At 40.6% G+C, this 26166-nt stretch overlaps 1 protein-coding gene and 1 long non-coding RNA gene across 5 annotated transcripts; one reads left to right on the forward strand and one right to left on the reverse strand.

The window, feature by feature from the left end:
• Positions 1–14320: 14320 nt before the first annotated feature.
• On the forward strand, positions 14321–19534 carry LOC120929664. The gene is made up of 5 exons (XM_040341341.1): positions 14321–14707; positions 14940–15109; positions 15244–15312; positions 16897–16956; positions 18866–19534. The coding sequence occupies exons 1-5, from the start codon at positions 14466–14468 to the stop codon at positions 19240–19242; spliced, it is 918 nt and encodes a 305-aa protein (XP_040197275.1). The 5' UTR covers positions 14321–14465; the 3' UTR covers positions 19243–19534.
• On the reverse strand, positions 14779–22391 carry LOC120929665. Of its 4 annotated transcripts, XR_005747412.1 has the most exons (7): positions 22062–22391; positions 21865–21972; positions 21313–21470; positions 18407–18529; positions 17886–17957; positions 16863–16969; positions 14779–15103 (listed from the first exon to the last, which is right to left on the reverse strand). It is a non-coding gene; the product is annotated as an uncharacterized LOC120929665 (long non-coding RNA). The 4 variants fall into 4 exon arrangements; XR_005747410.1 differs by having other exon boundaries at positions 21865–22391; XR_005747413.1 differs by lacking the exon at positions 18407–18529 and having other exon boundaries at positions 21865–22391.
• Positions 22392–26166: the final 3775 nt, after the last annotated feature.

A 26166-nucleotide genomic window follows, 5' to 3' on the forward strand; every position in this document is an offset into this window, starting at 1 on the left:
CCCCCCTTTCTGCCCTTAGCTAATATGACCTGAATTCATAGGTGTGCGCAGCCTGTTGCATTAGGGTGTGCCTCTCAAAGCTCAAAAACACGGTACTGATCTCTCACTGTGTTCGTTCAGAAAGGGAAGGGGCCAGTACATGACATTACCCCTTCCCCCACTCATCCTGAAATATAATCTATGTGTGCCCACTTCAGTAGCCAATGGGAGAAGAGGGAAGCCAGCCATACTGTGGGAGTGGGCACCAGGCAGCAGTGGGAATCTGCACTGCAGGGAGTGATTAGGGTGTGCCTGGGGACACCTGGCACACCCTGTGCGCACGCCTATGCCTGAATTGTATCTGTGTTAGTGCTTACGGACAGATGTGATGGAGGTGGTTGGATTGTGCTTGAATGACTGAAAGCCTTCATACATTTATAAACATCCTTAATCAATAGGCTTGAAAATATACTGCAGAATAATTATTCCACTATAATACAGTTTAGAAATGACTGGTGAATTCCTAACATATCTGGAACTATGTGGACGTCACTGCACATCCCAAAGCATTTACAGTGTATTACTCATTTAAAAAACTCTTATCACAAGACCTTCCCATATTTACTCATGGCATAGATTTCGATTGATTCACACTAGGCTAAAATACCTCTAAATGGACAAGGGTGACTCCTTCAGAAACTGTCTGTCATTGATCCCAGCTGAACACGCTTCTTTAGATCAATACAGAACAGATTTTCAAGAAATGCAATACTTACAGGAAAGCTACAATGTATTTTCAGTACACATTTTTCATTATTATTCTAAAGTTGACTTGTCATTTGTTTGTGTCATTCAGTGTTTTTGCTTACTATTCTATAATTGAATTTTAATGTGCTATACTTTCAATGAACTGTAAGGCAATATGTAATGAATATATTACATATACAATGTTTACTATGAATACCCACTTGTACATACTTTATATTATGCTTAACCATCCCTGACAGCTCTAAAGCCTCGTACACACGACCGAGAAACTCGATGAGCGAAACACATCGTTTTGCTCGTCGAGTTCCTTGTTAGGCTGTCGAGGATCTCGGAAGGAAGTCAGATTTTGGCTGAAGTGCTGTTTGATCTTCAGCTGTTACCTACGTTCTTGTGTTTCCTGTTTCCTGTGATTCTTGATTACTTACCCAGCTTGTTCCGGACCTGTCTCCTGCCTTCCTCCTGACCTTGGCTTGTTTAACAGGTTGCCTCGGCCTGCTACCTGTCTTGACCTCGACTCCCACCTGACCTTGTCTCCTCTGCTATGCACCTGGAATGGAACCGTGGCTTTTACCGACTACCCTCTGTCTCAGTGACCCTGGTAATCTGCTACATATAACAGGTGCCACCTGCCTGCAGCAGCCCTGCAGCACATTAGCCGTGTTCCTGATCTTTTTCTGCAAGCAACTCTGCAGGCGACCTGTGCTACTTTGGGCCTGACTCCTCCTGTCTCACCTCCAGGGGAGTCTGGATCTGAGTTGCAAGGGAAGCCTTCTCTCCATTGGCCTCCAGCACTTTGGTACCTGATAGTGATTTTAGCAAGACTAACTAAAAAAGCAAAATTGCCACCAAAATGTATGTGAAAACTTATAGTTTTTCTCATTGAGCTGCTGAGACAAAATGGGGGTTATTTATGAAAGGCAAATCCACTTTGCACTATAAGTGCAAAGTGCACCTGAAATTCCACTGAAAGTACACTTGGAAATGCAGTCGCTGTAGATCCGAGGGGGACATGCAAGGAAAATAAAAAACAGCATTTTAGCTTGCACATGATTGGCTGATAAAATTAGCAGAGCTTCCCCTCATTTCCGAACCTCCCCTCATATTTACAGCGACTGCACTTCCAAGTGCACTTTCAGTGCACTTTACACTTAGTGTAGGGTCCATAATACATCACATAAGAAATGGGTGTCCCTAGAAGATAATATGAGTAAAACGGAGTTAGGCCAGACTATCTGGATTCCGAAAAAATATAGAGATCTCCCTAAAACACTTGCCCCAATTACAATAGAAACACTAAAGATATGGGATAAAGTAACTAAGGATATGAAGGGGCAATACAATAGCCCATTGATGCCCTTAATGGGAAATAATTATTTTTCACCGGGGAAAAATAATAAACTGTATTTAAAGTGGACCCATTCAGATAGACTGAGGTTAAAGGATGTCTTAAATGGGAATAGGCTATGCTCATTAGAAGAACTACGAGAGAAATACGGAACATCGCAGTGGGATGGTTGGAGATATATGCAGCTCCAACATTTCACTGAATCTCTTACAAAATCCTTACGAAGTGTTGAAAGATTAAATCCCTGGGAGAGATTGATAGACCAGGGAGGGATGAGTAGAAAAGGGATGATCTCTAAAATATATAGGTTGTTGATATCCTCCAATTAGGATGGGTTAATACACCCCCTGGAAAAATGGGAGATAGAATTAAACCAAAAAGTTCCAGAGAGGCTGAAGAAGAGGGTCATGGACTAAGTACACTCCACCTCAAAGGATACAAAAGTGAAAGAAATTAACTATAAATTATTTACCAAATGGTACTATGTCCCCACTAAAATGTATAAAATAAATCATGATGCATCACCCCTGTGCTGGAGGGAATGTGGGGAAGAGGGAAATCATGCCCATATCTGGTGGCAATGTAGATTGATCCAAACATACTGGGTGAAGGTACTAGGCCTAATGAAACAGATAGAAGGGAAGGAGATAGGACTAGATCCCTGGAAATGCGTATTTCATGCAATGGAAGTTCAGAGGAAAGAATACAGAACTGCCCTTAGCCCATTTCTATTAAACGCAGCGAAAGCATTAGTCCCGAGACATTGGAGAATGAAGGAACCACCAAGGATAAAGGAATGGTTTAGAGAGGTAGATAAAATAAGGGTAATGGAGGAATTAATAAGCTTTCAAGAAGATGCAGAGATAAGATTTCAAGAAATTTGGGGGAAATGGATAAACTTTAAGCAATCTCCGATCTATCTGGAGATTATGGGGAGTGAGGAGAATCTACAGGTTGGCACCTAGGAGAGGATTTTTTCCCTTCTCTCCTATTTTTTCTCCCCCCCCTTTTTTTTTTCTTCACATAATATGAAGTGATAAGGAGAGGACAGAAAGTCCACCACCTCACTTCCCTAAAAAGTAAGGATACACATACGGGCAAGGGGATAGGTATGGGATATAATATAAAAGAGATAATCTCCTTGGGTTTTTTTTTCTCTTGGTCTGACGACAAGAGACACATGAGTATATATACACAAGGGGACGGGTTGGGCGCAGGGAGGGGAGGACCGGGTACGGACTACATGGAAGTACTTGGACAGAACCTCCTCGCTCCTGCTCCCTCTTTTCACTAAAGGCGAAGGAGAAAGAAAGAGAGGAAGGATTTTAAATTTAGATGGGGTTTCCTTTCTCCTCTTTTTTCTCCTCTTTTTTTTCTCCTTTTTTTTATCAATGGAAGGGGGAGAGAGGGGGGGAAGAGAAGGGAAGGTGCCATAGTATAAAGAATACCATCATAGATGTAGCATTATAAGGATGAACCTAACTCTGTACCCACACAAATTTTCTTTGTATTTATGTAGTATGTAATATGTATAGGTCAATGTTATATGTATGAAGAACTTATGAATTTTATAACGGTTGTTGATTTAAAAAAAAAATTAAGAAAGTTTGTAAAGTTTTTTCTATGTGAAAACAATAAAAATAATTTAAACACTTTACACTTAGTGTAAAGTGGATTAGCATTTTGTAAACTCCCAATGTGTCTGAAAAAAACCCATTCTACTCTGCTTTTAAGAATATCATTTTTTTCTCCTCTTTTTTTTTGGGGGGGGGGATGATTTAGTTAAACGTAGTTGATTTTATTCAAGGGGCTTATTTATAAAACACAAAATCTTGTATAGGCTGTGAATTAATCACCGTCATGATATAATACATGCATCAGGAAAATTTACCAGTGAATATTTAGTAAATATTAGATTCATTGATGTATCAATATGTATGTAGTCTCACCTTGAATTTTTACTTGTTGTTTTTCATTTTCTGTTTTTTATCTTTCTATAAAAAAATGAGGCTAATGAGGGGCAGCTGTTTGGTAAAAATAATATGTCCTGCGTAAACTTCAGGAGCAACGTAAAATAAAAACCTTATTTTTGCTTCCCTAATGACTCCAATATATTTTGACAAAACGGCAAAATATGCCCCATTTAATGCCAAAATGTAATGGAAATGTATTATTTTGTTTATCTCAGCCTTCTTGTTTATTCATGAATTTATATGTTACACATACAAACTATACAGAAACTTTTTACACCACACTAGATAATAAGTAGGAATAGATGATGTGGTCCAACTAGTTTGAGTACCAGTACCAAAAGTGTGGTAATAGCATATTCAACTCAAGTTGGAAGGAAGTGTTTTCATGTTCAGGGCTGGACACGCTAATCTGACCAACGGATTGATAAAGGATCTGAATGGAATGGAAATAAAAGACAATTAGAAGTAACAAATGATAAGTTAAAAACAATAATCTTAACAAGTAATGTTATATATTAAGAGCCAGTTCACACTGGGGCGACTCATCAGGCGGCTCAGCCGCCTGATGAGTCGCATCCCATTCTATGCAATAGAACCGTTCTAATAGGAGCGACGCAAGTCACCCCGACTTAGAAAAAGGTTCTTGTACGACTTCGGGGGCGACTCGGGGCGATTTGCTTTGACTTCTATACAGAAGTCATTTTGCCAATCGCCTCTGAAGTCGTCTTCAGGACGACTTGCAGAGTTGCCCCCGAAGTCGTGCCGCCGCAGTGTGAACCGGCTCTAACACATTGAAGTTATAACAATGAATAAGGCATCCATATGTTTTAGTAAATAGACATACAACACCACTAACCAGAAACGTGATGTGTATAGGTAGCTCATGACAGCTAAAGGAGTCTAATGCCCCGTACACACAATCGGAATTTCCGATGGAAAAAGTCTGATGCACTTTTTCCATCGGATTTTCCGATCGTGTGTAGCCCCATCAAGCCCCATACAAACTATCAGTTTTCCTGCAGGTTTTCTCTTTAGGTTTACCAAAACCATGTAGTGTAAGGGCCTGCCTGATTGCATACAAATTGAAACTCTTGAGGTTTGACCTCATATTAGATGGTTTTGGTAAACCTGAAGAGAAAACCAGCAGGAAAACTAATAGTGTGTATGGGGCTTCAGAGTTTTTACATTGGAAATTCCGATGAATTCCATCAGAGTTTAGATATAGAACATGTTCAATATTTTTCCGATGGAATTCCATCGGTATTCTGATGTGATTTGGCCAGGCAAAAGCCGATCGTGTGTATGCAGCATTACTGGGTTGCTGGGAGTAACAGACAATTATAGCATTGGCAGGCAATGACTTAAAAAAAACTGTCTTGTTAAAGTATAGTACCTTTTTTTCATTCAAATTTACAAATCAAATCTTATTACGTATATTTGTTTGAAAAAAATATTTGTAAGGTAAAATGTATTCTTTCAGGACTTTAAATAATATTGTAGCATTGGTTTAGCTGTAGTCTCATGTAGTCTCATTCTTTTAAATGAGTAATGGCAAGTATAATTGTTATGTAAAATGGTTATATTCAATGAACAAAAATCAATGACCACAAAGTCAGCATCTCTCTTCACAATGATGATTAGCATACCTGAAGTTGCAATCCTGTCAGCAGAAACTAGCGTTAATATATATCATGTTGATACTGTACTTATAAGACAAGCTACAATTTTCCATTTATTCTGAATTCACCCCATTTATTTTGTTAAACCTAAATAAGTTGTTGGATAATAAAACACATTGATATACTAGAACATTTTAACCATACACATTGATGTGCTTGAACATTTTAACCACTTCAGTCCTGGAAGAATTTACCGCCTTCCTGGCCAGAACACTTTTTGCAATTCGGCACTGCATCACTTTAACTGACACTGCGACGTGGCTCCCATACAAAATGTTCCCTTTTTTTTACCACAAATAGAGCTTTCTTTTGGTGGTATGTGATCACCCCTGCGTGTTTTTTTTGCGCTATAAACATAAAACATAAGCAATTTTGAAAAAAAGCAATATTTTTTACTTTTTGCTATAATAAATATCCCCAAAAAAGGTATAAAAAACTTATTTTTTCTCATTTTAGGTCGATTTGTATTCTTCTACATATTTTTGGTAAAAAAAATCACAATAAGCATACATTGATTGGTTTGCGCAACAGTTATAGCGTCTACAAAATAGGGGATCGTTTTATGGCATTTTTATTATATATTTTGTCATTTATACAGCGATCAGTGCTATACAAATGCACTGATTACTGTGTAAATGACACTGGCAGGGAAGAGGTTAACCACTAGGGGGCGAGTAAGGGGTTAAGTGTGTTTACACAGGCATCTCCCTGTTCTGCAGCTCCGTGACATGATCGCGGGATACCGCGATCACGGAGTCACGGAGCTGCATTAACATAAAAAATAACTTCTGACTTTACAACCATTTTAAGAAGGCATTACTGTGCTATGTACTGATTTAAAATGAGGGTTGTTTGATTGCTTTAATCCCTTCTCACCATAACCTGTAGGGTTATACTGCAGTGGCAGCTGACGGTAATTTTTTTTGTGGGGGCAGAAAAACAGTTGCAGCACCCCCCCCCACCCCGGTCGATCAGGTCTGGAGCACTTACCCCATCTATGGTGGGCAGCGCTTCTCCCATGCTTTCTTAGGTGGCTTCCCCTGCATGGCAGCAGCTTCCTCTTCCCCTGCTCCCCAGTTGCAGAATTATCGATGTCGTCACTTTTAGTGTTTGATGAGGAATTTCCCCACAAATCACTATCGCTCAATTCTGCAAGTGATTCTTATTTATTATCACTGTTTACTAGCTGGTTAAAAACTGCTTTTGACATAAAGGGACACTTTTTGGATGCCATGGACATTCTCAAGTTTCCAGGTAGAAAGGACAGTATATACAGTGGGAATCAAAAGTTTGGGCACCCCAGGTAAAAATTTGTATTAATGTGCATAACGAAGCCAAGGAAAGATGGAAAAATCTCCAAAGGCATCAAATTACAGATTAGACATTCTTATAATATATCAAAAAAAGTTAGATTTAATTTCCATCATTTACACTTTGAAAATTACAGAAAACAAAAAAAAATTGTCTGCAAAAGTTTGGGCACCCTGGAGAGTTAATATCTTGTACTGCCCCCTTTGGCAAGTATCACAGCTTGTAAACGCTTTTTGTAGCCAGCCAAGAGACTTTCAATTCTTGTTTGAGGTATCTTTGCCCATTCTTCCTTACAAAAGTCTTCCAGTTCTTTGAGATTTCTGGGCTGTCTGTCAAGCACTGCTCTTTTAAAGTCTATCCATAGATTTTCAATTATGTTGAGGTCAGGAGATTGTGAAGGCCATGGCAAAACCTTCAGTTTACGCCTCTTGATGTAATCCCCCGTGGATTTTGAGGTGTGTTTAGGATCATTATCTGTAGAAGCCATCCTCCCTTTTACTTCAGCATTTTCACAGATGGAATCAAGTTACCAAACAAAATGTGCTGACATTTTATTGAATCCATTTTTCCTTCTACTCATGAAATGTTCCCTGTGCCACTGGCTGCAATACAACCCCAAAGCATGATTGATCCACCCCCATGCTTAACAGTTGGACAGAGGTTATTTTCATTAAATTCTGTGCCCTTTCTTCTCCAAACGTACCTTTGCTCATTCCGGCCAAAAAGTTATATTTTAACCTCATCGGTCCACAGAACTTGTTTCCAAAATGCATCAGGCTTGTCTATATGTTCATTTGCAAAGTTCAAATGCTGATTTTTGTGGTGAGGACGTAGACAAGGTTTTCTTCAGATGACTCTTCCATGAAGATCATATTTGTACAAGTAGCTCTTTATAGTGGAATAGTGTACCACAACTCCAGTGTCTGCCAGATCTTTCTGGAGGGATCGTGCAGTCAAATGTGGGTTTTGAATTGCTTTTAATTTAAGCAATGATTAAAATCACTGCTCCTGAATCTTTAGGTGCAAACTACAGAGCACACGGCCAGTACACACTAAGTAGCTGTAGGTGCAAACTACAGAGGACACAGGCAAACAAACACATAAGAATACTGCAGCTAGCACAATCACCTGCCTGCCAGTAAATTAGGAAGAACTGATCTAGCTAAACTATACAGTGTATAAATATATGTACAACACCTGGGATGTATATATATCCTCTACACACTGTAACATTAACTGACTAGCCTGCCTGCCTGCTCTATCTACCTGCAAAAAATGACACTCTCTCTGTCCTCTCTTAACCACCGAAACACACTACACAAGGCCGACCTGCAGGCAGCCTTTTATATTGTGGGGCGTGTACTAAACCCCCTAAGCCATAATTGGCCAAAGCCACCCTGGCTTTGGCCAATTATGGCTCTCTGTTTTTTGCAAGCTGTGATTGGCCAAGCATGCAGGTCATAGTGCATGCTTGGCCAATCATCAGCCAGCGATGCCACAGTGAATTATGGTCTGTGAAACATATTTGGCGCGAACTACCCGTTTTGTTCGTATTTCAACGAACGATTGAACATACGATGTTCGAGTCGAACATGAGTTCGACTCGAATACGAAGCTCATCCCTAATTGAGAACAATCCATGACACTGGCAGGTCTCAGTTTTGCAAAGGGGGCAGTGCATGCTATAAATTCTGCAGGGTGCCCAAACTTTTGCAGACACCATTTTTTTGTTTTCCGTCATTTTGAAAGTGTAAATGATGGAAATAAAATCTAACTTTTTTGACATATTATAAGAATGTCTAATCTGTAATTTGATGCCTTTTGGAGATGTTTCCATCTTTCCTTGGATTTGTTATGCACATTAATAAACATTTTTACCTGGGGTGCCCAAACTTTCGATCCCCACTGTATATTTAATATAAAAGTGCAGGCAGGGCACTGGACAAAGCACTAGGGACAAAAGGGGTGTGAAATGATTTGGTACAGTAATGTAATCTTCCCAGATTACAGTGTACTGTATGTGTTATGTTTTTTGCACTTTTTGAATTTGCTGCTGGGCTCCGCCCCCATTCATCACGTCGCTTGCAGAGAATGGAGCTCGGCACACAGTACATCGGGCGGAGGAAAAAGCCCACAGACACAGCGGGAAGACATTGCAGGATCCTGGGGACAAGGTAAGTAACTTTGCCAGGATCCTGCAATGCAATCCCGATTGTGGCTCGGGGTTACCGCTTTTGGTAGTGAAAATTCACCCCGAGCCACACTTTGGAATACTGCTAGGAAGGTTAAAAACCACAAATCTTTTCCTATCAATATGTTTCCTGTCAGCGGAAGCATTCGTTTTCATCCTAATGCATTTCGTACAAATTTTGGGTATTTCCGTTATCACTTTAACAAACGAAAACGAAAGTGCAGAATCCTAAATCCGAAAGATCTGACATAAAAATATGCTTTGTTTTCGTTTTCGTTGCTACAACAGTTCGATATATATAGGAGATTCGACATGACGCTGACAATAACAATCTGTGTCTATCGAACCTGTGGTCGAATGTGCCTAACCATAACTCTATTAGTCTACATAGAGAGGAAAGATTCGACATTATAGAGATAGTATTGGGGTAGACCATTCGTCATGAACTAAGAAGATTCGATGAAGCAGAGAAAAACATACAAACGTCGAATCTGTCATTGAAGGCTTATGGTGTCGGTCGAAAGTTCTAAGAAGATTCAACAAGCAGTTAAATTGTACAACACTGCAATCGTACATTTCCGGTCAAATGCTCGGCCCATAGGCTATAGAAGAATTTGAATGTTGGTTGACTAGTAATAATAATTTAGAAATAATTATTACTGGTGTCATACAACATTAGAATTGTAGGTGGAACATTTGACCAGAAATGTACAATTGCGGCATCGTACAGTTTAGCTGCTCCTTCGAATCTTCTTGAAACATTCGACAGACACCATAAGCCTTCAATGACAGATTCGACCTTAATTAATTTGGATTTTCGGACGAATGCATTTTTTAACGAAACAAAATAAATAAAAACAAATTTCGGGAGTGACTAAATAATTTTTTTTTCGGACGAAAACGAAATTCCGAAACAAAATATTTCAGTGTGCACACGTCTAGCAGATCCTCTTTAGTGCCTGTTTTACATCTATGCATTTTTTTGTGCATTTTCAGTTTTGCAGAAACACGCTGTAGTCCATTTAACATGGTTTCCTATGGATGCAGTTCACATCTGTGCATTTTATGAAAAGGGTCAGGGACTTTTTTCATTTTTTTTTGGTTACATAGGCTTCAATGGGTCAAAAGCGTGTATTGAAAAACACAAAAATGCACCAGGAATATGCAAACTGCAACCTGCATAGGTGTGAGCCAGGCCCAAGGCTGGATTCACACCTATGCATTTTTAGTGCTTTTTGCATTTTGCAGATTTGCACTTCAGTCCATTTAACATGGTTTCCTATGGAACACAATCTGTAGTGCAAATCTGCAAAATGCAAAAAGCACTGAAAATGAATAGGTGTGAATCCAGCCTTAGTGATGCTGTTCATGAAGCTGACATCAAGACAGATTCAGAGATTTATGCCAGCTGTATGTAAAATGAGATACTACTCCCACTATTAACACTTTAAAACAACATCATTACCAACATACAAGATGAAACCTAGAAAAAAAATATGATAATTATCTGCAATGATCCTATCAAATATGGAAGAAAACATAGATGCCGTGCTCGCTACAAGGAGCATCTAAATCCAAGCAAGGAATCTGCATACGTGTGCTCAGGTTCAAAGTGTCCTCCCACACTCCAGATAACTTAAAACAAAGCAAAAGAACCGGCAACTCTGATATCCATGTTGCCATTTTTATTGGCTACATAGCAGTAACATTAAAAGAGCACTACCGCTTTCCGGTGAAAGCTTTAAGTCTCGTACACACGGGCTGAATGCCAGCCGACATCGACCAGTTCAATAAAAACCAGATGACATTCGACCCGTGTGTATGCCTGCCGGTCCGACAGAAGCCAGTTTCTGTTGGACGAGCATACTCAAAAATCAGCAGCCAACCGACACCCGATCAGCGCTCTCAGCCAATGGCTGAGAGCGCTGATTGGAGTGTTCTGGCGGGGGGCACCGCCCTGTTAGAACACAACAGCTTAGTGAGGGGGAGATCACTGTACTAACATTGGATCATTAGTACATTGGCTCCGGCTGGACTTGACAGTTTTTTTTGTTCAACCCGCTGGGTTAAACGGAAAAAAAATTGTAGTGTGTACCAGGCTTTAATCATAGCATATAAAATGAAAAAACTCCACCCTTAACCACTTCAGCCCTGAAGTATTTAACCCCCCTCCCCCTCCTGATCAGAGCACTTTTTGCGATACGGCACTGCATTGCTGACAATTGCGCGGTCGTGTGACGTTGCACACAAACAAAGTGGACAAGTAGAGTTTTCTTTTGGTGGTATTTAATCACCTCTGCGGTTTTAATTGTTTGTGCTACAAAACAAAAAAAGAGCGTAAATTTTGAAAAAAAGCAATATTTTTACTATAATAAATATCACCAAAACTATATAAAAAAAATAATTTCAGTCACAGTTTAGGTCGATATGTATTCTTCTACATATTTTTGGTAAAAAAAAATCACAATAATCGTATATTGGGGGCGATCAAGGTGTTAAATGTGTCCTAGGGAGTGATTCTAACTATAAGGGGGGTGGTCTCTCTAGGACATGGCAGAGGTCACTACTCCCGATGACAGGGAGCAGTTGATCCCTGTCATGTTGCTAGGCAGAACAGGGAAATGCCTTGTTTACTCCCCGTTCTGCCACTTCGTGACACGATCGCGGGCCCCCGGCCGACATCAAGTATTCGGGACCCGCAGGCACACTAACGAAGCACGCGGCGGGCATGTGTGCCCCACTGGCATCCCACAATGCCGCAATTTAAAGGGGATGTACAGGTACGCCCATTTGCCCAGCCGTGCCATTGTGCCGACATGTATCGTCGTGTGCTGGTCGACAAGGGGTTAAGGCAATCAATGTAACCTAATTAATTAATTAAGCAATTAAAAACAGAGTTCTAGGAAATAAGAAAAGTGGCCTGGATGACAAAGGATATTTCAATATAAAGATCCTATAAAATATATTTTATATATATCACTTCTACACAAGAATATTATTTACGTTTTATAATTTTTTTATATATTTTATATATTATATACTCAGAGTAAAAAAAAAATGATATTAGGAATGTTTACCATTATGATCTTAAGTAGAAAGTGTCATTCATTTTGTAAAATTTGCAAATCCTAATTTTTTTAAATGCGTTAGTTTTATATTATACATTTCTGTGAATGCCATAAATGTATTAAACTGTTACAATTTGGTTTAATTAAAAAGTAGGATATTGTTTTTTTCAACTTGGAGCTGCCAAAATCATTGACTACAACCAATTATCGTTGTTGCTTTCTGTTTAGTGGGAAGATTATCTACAAATATCAGAGAACATAACGGCGTTTATAAAATAAAATAAAAATGGGCTACAGTAGTTATTTTACAACATACTGATTGATTACTTAAAACAAACCAACATTTTATACTAGCACAAATTAATGCAATATTTACAGTTCAACAGCCATCATAATAAGTACATTTATTCATGAAGCCTTAACACATTCATTAAATAAAGATCTCCCCACATCATTACTATGCAGGGTCACATGAAAACCGGGTGGCATTATCCACTTTTTGCAATACGTTATTATGGTTTACAGTCAGTTTCCAATGATTATTTTCTGTAAAAAAAAAAAAAGTAAGCTCTAACAAGCATGGCCCTACTGTATTAAAGTATATTGTATTTGTACTGTCTAGTGTCTAGACATGTGCACAGCAAAAATTTTCGTTTATTTCTGTTTCGTTTCTGTTCGTTTATCGTGATTCGTAACGAGTCGTAATTTCGTAAGACGTTAGTTATCGTATTCGTACTCTTTAGTATTTTCGTAACACTCTTTTTTCCGTTTCCGTTTTTTTTTGTTAGTTTATTTTTCGTTGAATCGAGATTCGTATTTTCGTTATGTTTTGTATTCTGCTTCGTTCGTATTTTTTGAATGAATTTATTTGTTTATTCGTTTTTACGTTGGTATATTTTTCGTTTTTTTAGATTCGTATTTACATTATATTTACCATCGTGCCGCATTCGTATTTTCGTAGGAAATAGATCTTCGTTGTTTTATCATCATTCGTATTTTCGTGTCTTGTTTCATTCGATTGTAAAAACGTGCTTTAGTAGATCTTAGTGCATTCGTAATTCAGTTAAAATACATTTTACGTTGATTCAACACACTACTCATTGTAATTTTGTAAATCTAACTTGGCTGCGATAGACTACTTGACGGTCTTACTGATACTGACTGATTATTACTTTCGTAAGATTGTTTGAGTAAATTTGTAATCGGGCCTTAATTCGTTATTTTACGCAATGTGTCAGAATTGCTCCGCTAACGCTGCTAATGTGTGTTGTAAATCATTCGTACTTTCGTAAGTACATCGCAGCAAATCTTAACCATTCGAAAATGTCATACTTTACTTTCGTTTTCGATGCGCGGCTTATAGCCTCCGCCCCTGGACTCCATTTTGAGACGGTGTATGAGTGCGTGGTTTGGCGAGGGAGGAACAGAGAGCAGGGCAGAGGTGGGCTTGTCGAATTTCGACTTGTTTTTGTGTGGTGGTTTCACTGGTTTGCTATCTTTTGGGCAATTAAAATCATGTATAGGAGTGAGAATGGACATGTGAGTGTTGAGACTGAGAGTGAGAATGTTGGTGTTAGTCAGTGTGTTGATGTGAGACTTGTTGGTGTGACTGAGAGTGAAGTGGAGGAGAGGTGTGGAGCAGATGAGATGAGTGTGGTGGAGGAGAGGCATGGAGGGGAGAAGAGGCATGGAGGGAAGAGGAGGCGTGGAGGGGAAGAGAGGAGTGGAGTGGAGGACAGGTGTGGAGGAGAGGAGAGGAGTAGAGTCGAGGAGAGGCATGGAGGGGAGAGTAGGCATGGAGGGAAGAGGAGGCATGGAGAGAAGAGGAGGCATGGAGAGAAGAGGAGGCATGGAGGGGAAGAGAGGAGTGGCGTGGAGGAGAGTAGTGGAGTGGAGGAGAGGAGCGTAGTGGAGGAAAGGCGTGGAGGAGAGAGGAGGCGTGAAAGGGAGGAGAGGAGGGTAGTGGAGGAAAGGCGTGGAGGAGAGAAGAGGCGTGAAAGGGAGGAGAGGAGGGTAGTGGAGGAAAGGCATGGAGGGGAGAGGAGGCGGGGAGGGGAGGATTGGTGTGGAGTGAAGCCGAGGCATGGAAGGGAATGTGGAGGTGTAGTGGAGCGGGAGCATGGCAAAGAAAGGAGACATGTGGCCCCTCCTATGTCAGATAGTGCGGACTCAGATGTGCAGCAGAACAAGCGAACCAAGAGACAGAAATCAAGGGGACCCATATATACCAAAGAGGAGAATGCTGCATTGGTTGCTGCAGTATCAAAAGAAAAAGTGACACTCTTCTGCCAATCCGTGCCAGCATCTGAGAAGTCAGCAGCCTGGGAACGAGTCCGGGACTCCGTGAATGCGGTCTCCAAGTTTCACAGGCCCACCAATGGCGTCAGACACAGGTAATTAATATTAAAATATTCTTTCACTCTTGTGTAAAAAATACACAGTTTTGTAGTCAATAACAAAAAAGTAACAGTTCAACGTAACCAAAAAATTTATTTGTCACAGCCACATGCTGAACAGTATACATATAACCATCACAATGTGAAAAGAAATGTGGTTTTCAAAAAACATTAATCTAAGTATTTGTTTTTTTATTAATGTAATTGTAATGTTTATGTACATTTGCAGGTTCTATGATTGTCGGGCAACGGTTACAAAGAAGATGCAGAGGCTTCGACTAGGACAAAACCGAGGAAAGCCTATCAAGTTGCGAGAGTGGGAGGCGGAGCTAAGAGATGTCCTTCTGGCAGAGGATGTCCCTGGATTCAGCAGCAGGGGTCAAAATCATAGAGCTGGTGGTGAGGAAAATTAAATATATCATTATAATTTATATATATTGCAGTTATAATATATTTGTAAAGCTATCTTATTGTTTATGATGACTACACATGTATGACTTTTATTTTTATTTTTTTACATTCATGTTTTCCAGATCAAGAAACATCATCCTTGGAAGGATCAGCTCCAACTCCAAGTACATCCTATCAACAACATTCTGGTGGTGAGTACCCAACACAAAGGATATCTAATGAACTGCTATTTACTACTTGGACCAAGTCACTGTGCCATGCAGACCGTCACAGTTGAGACAATTAGGTGCCGTTTCTGTCTCCCTGGCTACTCAGCTTTCACTATCACAGTCGAGAGCAGAAGGCTCGTTATGCACAGTGAGCCGAAAAAATAGCAATGCAAAATAGTGGGCAGCAATAGAGCAGCTGAAGAGAACTTTTTAAAATTAACCAGCAGGTGATTGGTTGGTTGCTATGCGGCCCTAACAAACAACATTATGCTGGATAACTTCAGCAACTTCTGCTCCACCCACTATAGTATTTATTGTGTCTACGGTTCTGTGTGCCCAAGCAAGGTAGCAAGGTCAGAGCTGTGGATGCTGAATTGTGACGGGGGCAGAGCTGCGTGGGGCTGTTAGGTGAAGGTGGGTCAAGTTGCAGGGTGGGACAGAGAACACAGCTGTTCACATGTGCTGTGAAGGTGGGTGAAATTTACCACTGTGAAGGGGGTTCAGATCAGAACATAATTGTGAAGGGGAAACTGTCATGTGAAGGTTCTGATCAGGTTCTGAAGGTTCTGAAGGTTACATCAGCTTCTGAGGAAGCTGATGTAAGAAATGTGATTTTTAAATCAAAAGGTGGGTATAGTAGTAGTATGTATGCACCCTTCCAAATTCAAACTTGCCTGCTTTCATTTTGTGACTAGATTTTGAGGGATGCCGAGAAAGGGGTGAGAGCTCCGCCAACAGCATAGTTTGAAAGGGAGTCCTTCTCTCATCGATCACAGGGGGGGAAGAGAGAGGAGAACACATCGATAACAGCTTTGATTTGACATTGCCGTGTTCCCCGCCGCTTGCTGCCACATACATCCCCTCCTCCGGGACTTTTATCCTGTCCAATCCCAGGACGGGCGATCTGTAAATTAAAGTTTCCTGGCCATGGGGCAGGGCTGTTTAGTAGCGGGAAAACATCAATTGAAATGAAAGCGTTTATCGCTCTTTACCTGCAGCACATGTAGGCTGCATGGTGGGCACAGGGTGCATTGGTGGGCACAGGCTACATAGGTGGGCACAGGCAGGCTTCATTGGTGGTTTTGGATAAAGTTGGTGTTAATATTTTTTTTTAATATTTTATTCTGCATAAAACAATTTTGTGTCATTTAATGAGATAATTTATGAGGGCGTGTTTAGGGGTTGAATTAGGGGTGGGGCAAGCTAAGGGTTGGGTGTGGCAACTAACTGTTGGCTAGTAACCCTTGAGGCCTGGCTAGTAGCTAATTTAGCCCTGGTACTATGTATATGGGGGTTGTAGTAAATGATATGTAGATACTTGATAGCATATTTTACATATATTTTGTTAATCTTAAAAATTGCCAGAAATGTAACATCTGTTTTAACACATCAGCAACTTCTGATTATATTTTACATTTCCTCAGTCCATTTTTGGTTGAATATTTGATTTCATAGTAGAAAATATTGTAGTTATACGACATATCTCAGGCAAAAATTGTAAATACAGCTGTTGACTTTTTCATGAACATTACCTTGACTCTTCACTCTTTCTTCCGTCTTTAACAGAAAGCTGCATTCAAGACCCTCCAGCATCGGCTTCTGGCAGGACCATTGCTCCTCCTCAGGGTAAGTGCATGATCTGGGAAGAAACAGGACACAGCACTAACTCCATTATCATCATGTACCCTATTTACACATAGGCATTTTCATGTAATACACCTAAAAGTTCAATTTAAAAATTCGTACAAAAATGACACCTCATACCTTTAGAACGTGAAAGTGAAAGGGACACTGTGATTTGAAGGGGGATTGATATATCAAGGAGGACTGCGCAAACTGTGGAAATAAATGAGAGTGGCTGTGATGTCAGAGATTCATTCCTATCACAAAGATTTTTTGCTGAACTCCACCGTGTTGAAATTTTTTTTCTGCCTTTGGTTCTTTTAATGATTTTGAATTTAGTAGCCCTTATTGAAAGGTGTTCAACAGCTCTTTTGCGCTTTTTTTTTAAACTACCGTTAAGCCTATAATATCTATACATAATATCTCTATAACCTGTATGGTTTAGAAGATATTCGCCCTGCAAACCTAGCACGGCACACTAAATTACTTACAAGGTTATTAGCTCATAATGAGCTAGTATGCTGTGCATACTAGCTCATTATGCCTTTGCTTTACAGGTATTTTTTTATCTTTTAGTGGGTATAAAAGCGCTACAAAGGTTTTTGCAGTAGGATATCAAAAATACTACGATAATAAATTTAGAAGACATATGCCCTTTTTACCTGCAACCTACTGGGACCCTTTAAGAACTTTATCTTCAACATTATCTTCACTCTTTCTTCCGTCTTTAACAGAAAGCTGCATTCAAGACCCTCCAGCATCGGCTTCTGGCAGGACCATTGCTCCTCCTCAGGGTAAGTGCATGATCTGGGAAGAAACAGGACACAGCACTAACTCCATTATCATCATGTACCCTATTTACACATAGGCATTTTCATGTAATACACCTAAAAGTTCAATTTAAAAATTCGTACAAAAATGACACCTCATACCTTTAGAACGTGACTGTGAAAGGGACACTGTGATTTGAAGGGGGATTGATATATCAAGGAGGACTGCGCAAACTGTGGAAATAAATGAGAGTGGCTGTGATGTCAGAGATTCATTCCTATCACAAAGATTTTTTGCTGAACTCCACCGTGTTGAAATTTTTTTTCTGCCTTTGGTTCTTTTAATGATTTTGAATTTAGTAGCCCTTATTGAAAGGTGTTCAACAGCTCTTTTGCGCTTTTTTTTTAAACTACCGTTAAGCCTATAATATCTATACATAATATCTCTATAACCTGTATGGTTTAGAAGATATTCGCCCTGCAAACCTAGCACGGCACACTAAATTACTTACAAGGTTATTAGCTCATAATGAGCTAGTATGCTGTGCATACTAGCTCATTATGCCTTTGCTTTACAGGTATTTTTTTATCTTTTAGTGGGTATAAAAGCGCTACAAAGGTTTTTGCAGTAGGATATCAAAAATACTACGATAATAAATTTAGAAGACATATGCCCTTTTTACCTGCAACCTACTGGGACCCTTTAAGAACTTTATCTTCAACATTATCTTCACTCTTTCTTCCGTCTTTAACAGAAAGCTTTTCAGGAGTTAAATGTGCGTGTCATATGCTGATAAATATGTTATCTAATAAAGAAAAAAGATTTTCTGTTTAAGGCATTTTCTGTTTCTGCAATTTTTATATTGTATTTATTTACTTCTATAAAGGTTATTTTATTAAATAACCTTTTAAATTTTTTTAACTTTAGGATATAAATGCAATGTGTAGATTTACCTAAATAAGTTTAAATTGATTTTTTGTTTTCTCTCAATCATTAATACAACTTATCCCCCCTCCCCAACTCAATCTTTCATTTGCTCCATTATTCAATATTACTACTACATAAAAGTCTAATCTGAATAAATTCATTACTATGAACGCTTTCATCATTCATCAAACTTTGCCTATCTTATCTATTTCAGATCAGCAATACCACCCTGAGAGGAGAGTACAGTGCAGCCCGCACTCTCCTGTTCTTCTTTTGGAGAGGCTGGAGATTCAGCCAGAGATTACCCCTATCATTCCCCAGACTCCTGATTTCTCCCCCGGCCCAGAGGAGGAGCACAGAGGACAAGGTTCATTCATTCAGCCACCCCATGCCCTGATGCCACCTACTGCTGTACCGCCTTTCCCAACTGTGCAGGAGATCATTCTGAGGGAGCTTATAGAATTAAGGTGTGACAACCGAAAACTACAACGAAAGGTCAAAAGGCTTACCCGGCTTACCCATCAGTTGAGCAGGCAGCAAACTGAGAGTTTTGAAATAATTTTGGCCCGGGCAAGCCAACAACACAATTAGGCATTGGACAGAGTATATTTTGTTTACTTGAAGATATTTCCAGACACATTGCTCCAATGCCTGGGAGCTACGATGAACATATAACCAACAAAGACGTTTTGAAAAATGAAGGCTAGACCTTCCTCTGCCCATCTCATCGCAAATTATTATGCAGAATCGATCTTTTTACTGTTCCTTGATTTTGGTAGAAACGTTTTCTTATGCTGCCAAGTTACACCTACCCAGCATGTGTGTTTGTAATTTCTATGAAAATATTTTTTTTTTTGTGAATATAAAACTATTTTTGGTCTAATATTATTATTATTATTATTATTTATTTATATACATCATCACATTATCTGCTAAATTATTATGTATTCATTTCCCACACACAATAGTATTTTATTCCGAACTTCAAACTCTAAGGGCCAGATTCACAGAGTAGATACGACGGCGTATCTGCTGATTCGCCGTTGTATCTGTTGTTCTATCTATGCTATAGATAGCCATAAGATCCGACAGCTGTAATTGTTTTACACTGTCGGATCTTAAGATGCAATACCGCGGCCGCCGCTGGGGGGGAGTTTGCGTCGTAAACCAGCGCCGGGTATGCAAATTAGGAGTTACGGCGATCGACGGCGGTTTTTCGCGTTACATAGTTACATAGTTACATAGTTAGTCAGGTTGAAAAAAGACACAAGTCCATCCAGTTCAACCACAAAAAATAAAAAAACAAAAATAAAAAACACAGTAAAATCCTATACACCCAACTCCATTCCCACAGTTTCACGTCGCAAAGTTAGTCTTTTTTTTTTGGTGCCCTAACTTTAGTCAGCAAGCGTATTGCTGTCTAAAAGTATGGCCGTCGTTCCCGAGTTGAAATTTTAAAAATAACGTCGTTTGCGTAAGCCGTCCAGTAATACGGAATTACGCTACGCGCGTCGCCGTTCGAAAAAATTACGTCACGGCGCGCAATGCACGACGGGAGTTCGGAAACGGAGCATGCGCGGTAGGTCCGGCGCGGGAGCGCGCCTAATTTAAATGGCACACGCCCATTTAAATTGTCCCGCCTTGCGCCGGAGGCCGCCGGCGTAGGTTTGCATCGCAAGTGCAAGTACTTGCGATGAAAAATTGCGGCGGTGTAACGTAGATGATACGTTACGCCGCCGCTCTTCTATGTGAATCTGGCCCACACAGTCTACCTTAAACTATTCATTTATATTTTAATGTTTCCCCACTGTTAGTGGACACTGGACAGTAAAACAACACAGGAAGCAGGGGGGGGGGGATACTAACAGCAGTGGGAGTGTGGATACTGGAATAAGATAGCCAGGGTGAAAAATTATAGACCGAGGGGCTAGGGAGGTAGCGGAGGACAATATAAGTAGACATTAGGGAAAAACATGTATCCCACTATCACATCTTGTAAAGACACGTGGAGGCATTTTGCAATTTTGTATCTTCAAATGGTATGCAGCAGAGCTGAGTTAGGCAGAGAATGTACCCGATCGGCAGGGATGGACTGGGACAAAAATTTGGCCCTGGACTTCATCCAGACTGGCCCACTTTGACAGGACAACTCCCGCAACCCCCCCCCCCCCCGGCCACCCAAGCCCCCTCTCCCCCTTCACTAGCCCCTAGCCGTTCTACTTTATTAGGCAGTACCACTGGGGAAGCTAGACATTATTTCACCCGGGGCAAAGAATCAGTTTGGTGCCCCCCCCCTTATGGGACAAGATTAGGCAGAAGTGAGAAACTCCCAGGCCATAGCTGTTAAATCAGCTGTCCGTCCCCTCCCCCATGCTCCTCTGTCGTCCCCCCTTGCTCCTCTGGTCCTCCCTCTGCTTCTTTGTTCCCCCCCAGGTGAGCGCTGTGGGTAGGGAGAGACAGAGGAGCTGAGGGGGGCGGCGGTCTGCTGTCACTGAAGCCGGCCCACTGAGCCATCGGTCCACCGGGAAACTCCCTGTAGTCCCAATGGCCAGTCCATCCCTGCCGATCGGTAAACTAATGAGAAAATATCTGCTTTCGCTGCAATGGAATTTTAATCACTATTCCAAAAGATAATACAGTTCCCAGTCTCCCTGTTCTTACCTTGCATGGAGCTGAGCAGCATTCAGATCCCTGGTGGTCAGAATGGAATCAAAATACCAGGGCCAAGATAAAGCATGAGTTTAGATTTGTAGCTCTGGGAAGTGTGGAGGTGATACACTGACAATGGCATAGAAGAAATTATTTCGATGTCAAAAAACCTAAAATAAGTAACACAACTGTATTCCATATATACATCAAAATAACATTTTTGCACATTATGCATTCCATGACACACACCAATATACTTACTCACACCCACTTAAAATATACATATACACAGTGACACACACTGACCCATAAAGACGACACACACTTTAACTGACAGACACACTGGCCAATAAATGAAGTGCCTTGTAAACAAAGCCAGACTGACCCAGACACTTAATCACAGAAAAACACAGACATACTCACATTGACCCTTAAACACACAGACTAACCCCATACTCACTCACACACAATGACAAATAAATGTGATTTATTTAAAAAAAAAAGTCATACAAGTATATCATTATAACATCCTAAGTGGGGTTTACTCTTAGTCTTAATACTTACTATGAAGTGCTGAAAAAACCTCATGTGTTTTTCTATTTGCTTCCTCCTCATCCACATCCAGGTCCAATGTTAGGCATGCATGTGAGACATGACGTCAGTAAATTGCAACTGCAAAAAAAGAGAGAGGGATATAAATTAGAAGAAATAATTAATGGAATGATGGAAGGTGAGTAGGGGAAAATTGATAAGCCACTCACGTGTTTAAGGGTGCCACAGGCAACATACTTAACCAGGATTAAATCCATAGTGTGGTGAGATGTCTTCCAAACGTGAACTGTAATATTTCTTCTTTGAGGGCAGGTGGCAGCAGTCTGCACTGCAGCAAGAGCACAGTAGGAGGAGAGCCCCAGTGTTTGTGGGAGTATTGCGAGCCGTGGAATTGTGGAGTAGGTTTCTTTATGGAATGGTAGCTTTTTTTTTTTGTGGCTTAATTTCAGAGCCAAGGAGTCAAAACATTACTCCAAAAACGAATGAAAAATAAACAAACTAACCCCAGCTTGGGTTGATAAAATTCTTGCAAACGGTGGTAGTAGATATTGGATTTGTGAATGTAAACAAAAACTATTATTATTTATTAATTATTATTATTATTATTATTATTATTATTATTATTATTATTACCCTTATGCATAGATCTACTTCAATTCAAACGTTTGCAAGTTGTAAGATGTGATGGGAAATAATAAAATCAACAAAAACAAACATAGTGCATGTCAGGATTCAAAATAGATATATCAACAGAAATGAATAAATATATAGTACTTTTAGCTACCTGGAAGACTATATTAATGCTTACCTGTATGTAGGTGCTTGAAATACCTCCATTCATGGTTTAGGGGATAATTTAGAACGATCGTGCATTTTCTTAAGGTGGTCATGCCAGGACTGGCAGACCTGCGTGCATAGCATAGAAGCTGATTATGTAATACTCACCTGCGATCAAAGCCCCCGCTGCAGTGGCCGACACATCATCGGGCAGCAGCATGTAGGCCCGGAGTTACTTCGGGGTTTTGCGCTGTGATTGCCCAGAGACGCTAAACCTGCACGTTTAACAGCGGGATTACATGTCGCCAGCCGTTGTGTCGGCCACCGCAGCGAGGTTTTCGCCGATCAGTGGTATTACATAATGAGCTAGTATGCTATGCATACTAGCTCATTATGATATAGTATGCAGGTATTTGCCTTTGTCTTGCACGTATTTTATTTTTGTATTTTATTTAAAGTGGGCTTGCAACCACATTATTAAATATTTGTATTTCAAAAGCTAAAATCTCAAAGTTAGAGATTGAGAGCCTAACAAGCTAGGATCACCCTTACAGTATAAACTCTTTTTTCATGTTTACAACCTCTGAATTATTTGGGGGGGGGCCTGGGGTCAGGAAATTATAAAAAAAAATAGTAAATAAAATGTTGAGGTAATCAATGTTGCCCACCCAACAAAAAATAAATCTTTGAATTATATAGACTGTGGCTGATCACAGCTTCTCATGCTTGCTGTATCTACATTGTGATTGATACTTTATCGTATATTGTATTCATGTAACATTACTTTTGGTACATACAGTATATCATGACATGCACTATATTTGGTTTTGTTGTATTTATTTTTTGGCATCGCCATCTATACTTGGAACAGGTAAATTATTAACAATATCTTTATCGATTTGATAAACATAAGAACTTAAGAAGTAGTATAATTAGAATTATTCTGTTGTAAAGCTTAGTTCTGGGTAGCCCAGCTTTGGAAGATTGACTTTCAGAAATGCCATCTGCTCCATCAGCTGTGGGGCCAGCTGGGACCTCTGTGGGCACAGAATATTTCCTGTGATAGAAAATACACGCTCACTTTGCACAGAGGTCGGGGGGCAAGAAAGTAGCTCTTGTGCCACCACAGAAAGAGCAGGCCAAATACCCCTTTTCTCATCCCAATACTCTAATGGATCTGTAGTGGAGGCCAAATGGGGTTCAGACAAGTATAATTTAACATGATCTGACACAATGCTTCTTTTCATGGTGGGCATTTTTGTGGGTCCAACTAAAGTATGTAATGCCAAACTCCAAACGTCAGGTCTTCTAGTGGAATGCTCAGCAGTGGTTGTACTAATAACAGTAGGTGATGGTGGCACAATGTCACTATCAGGCTCCTCCTGATCTTCTTCCTCTTCACCCTCTGCCGGCCTAAACAATTTTCGGTGACTGTCAAAAACCCTCTGAATTAATAGATCCCTATAGGTGGTAAGGGAACTCTGAATTATTGCCATTTTTCCTTTAATGCGTGGATCGCACATAGAGGCAAGCATTAGCTCAGGGCATGCCTCTATGAGCTCGTTCATCCTTCTATTCAATTGTCCCCTCAGTCTCTTTATAATTGCAGCTACATCTTGAACTATGCCGCCAGGCAAGGGCTCGCTTTTGTTTAGAAAGCCATCCATCTTAGTGATAAGATAGATGTAGAGAGGGATTACTTGAGCCAGACTTGCATTCTCTAGGCTCAATTTTTCTGTTACATCTCGGAAGTGGCTAAGCACAGCCACCACCTGACTAATTATTTTCCACTCCTCCCTGCTTATTGGCCTTGCTACACCAATAACATGTTCATTTGACATGGCGTGTATTGGCTTTTGCTGTTCCATGATACGTTCGAGCATCTCCAAAGTGGAGTTCCAACGGGTGGCTACATCTACCTTCAAGCGGTGCTGTGGAACGCAAGCCTTACTCTGCTCAAGTCTGAGTATGTGACTGTCTTTCACACTACGATGAAAATGGGCTGCTATTTTTCTACAACTGTCTAAGATAGCAGACAATTTTGATGTTTCACTTTCATCGTCCAAAGCAGACTTCACAACGAGATGCAGGGCGTGTGCAGAGCAACGAATGCCAACAAATCTGCCATCTCGCACTGCCTTGAGCATGTTTGCTGCAGCATCAGTGACTATAAAGCCCATCTTTGCCCGTGTGCCTGACTCCTCCCCAAGCCACTGCGCCACCATTTTCTGAAGTGCACGTAAAATATTTACAGCAGTGTGCTGGTCGTCCATGACTTCAGCATGCAACAAGAATGTGCGTTGCCCATGCTCAGGAGGTTCTGCTGCCTTAGCACCTGTGCTTCTCATTCCTGCTTTTGGTTTGTTTGGTTGTGACTCCTTGGGCTGCCACCAGTGAGCCGTCAATGACAAAAAGGCATGTTGCCCACTGGGAGCGCTCCACAAGTCTGTAGTAAAATGGACAGACTGGCCAGCTGCTCTGCCCAGCTCCTCTTTCAGTAATCCAACACAGGAATTATATAAAGAGGGTACAATTTTCCTACTAAAGGTAGTACGGCAGGGGAGAACATAGTGAGGTGCAACCACCTTCATGAGGTTTTTAAATGTATGTCCTTCAACTATATTAAAGGGTGCTCCCCCAACTGCTATAAGTTCCCCTATCAGACGGGTGATTTTAAGGGACTGTTGACGAGACATACCCCTTGATTGGAAACTGGGAAATTGTTGCAGCGTGGGCTGCTGTAAAGGAATGGGGCGACATGTGTCAACTACACAAGAAGTCCCTTCATCTTCCTGCCCCTTGTTGAGCCTTTTGGGGTTAATGGCAGCAGTAGTGTTGCTGCTTCCTCTCTTTTTACTAGGTGGAGCTGCAACTCCACTTTCTTCTCTCAGCAGCACCGGTGTATGGTGTGCACGGAAATGGTAATTCATCCCGGCATTGGTTAAATGGGCTATGTCTCTCCCACGGCTCACTTCCCTGCCACATAATTTGCATTTCACCATGCGCCCGTCACCAACAGTAACAAAATGTTCCCATATTTTTGATCTGCGGTTCCCAGTGGCCGGTGAGGATTGTTTTACAATTGCCTCTGGCTGATGGGTATGTGCAGCTTCCGTGTCTTTGGAGGAATTTGGTGGACTAACAATGGTGGCAGTTGCACTACTTGGATATGAAAGACATTTAGGCAAAACAACTAAGCCTGAAGAGGTTTGTAATGGTGCAGGCAATTTTTTTTTTGAAGGTGAGGAGTCGGGAAATAACAGAGGGGACTCAGGGGCAGAGGAGTAAGGACTCATAGATATAATATCCTCATGAATTTGGTTTACAAGTTGTGCATTATCCTCTATATTAAAATCTAAATCAATTCCTTCAAGGTCAAGGCCTTCAAGGGTCAGACTCTCAGGTAATTCTACTTTAGCAGCATCCTGTTCTGCCAGGTGCCTACTTGGATTAGGATTAGATACTGAACTATGAGAATGAAAAAAGATGCTGCTATTATCTGTTTCCAATATATTGTGTGCTGTTTTTACATCTGGA

Source organism: Rana temporaria, chromosome 2 (genome assembly GCF_905171775.1).
Source record: "Rana temporaria chromosome 2, aRanTem1.1, whole genome shotgun sequence".
Lineage (NCBI taxonomy): Eukaryota > Metazoa > Chordata > Amphibia > Anura > Ranidae > Rana > Rana temporaria.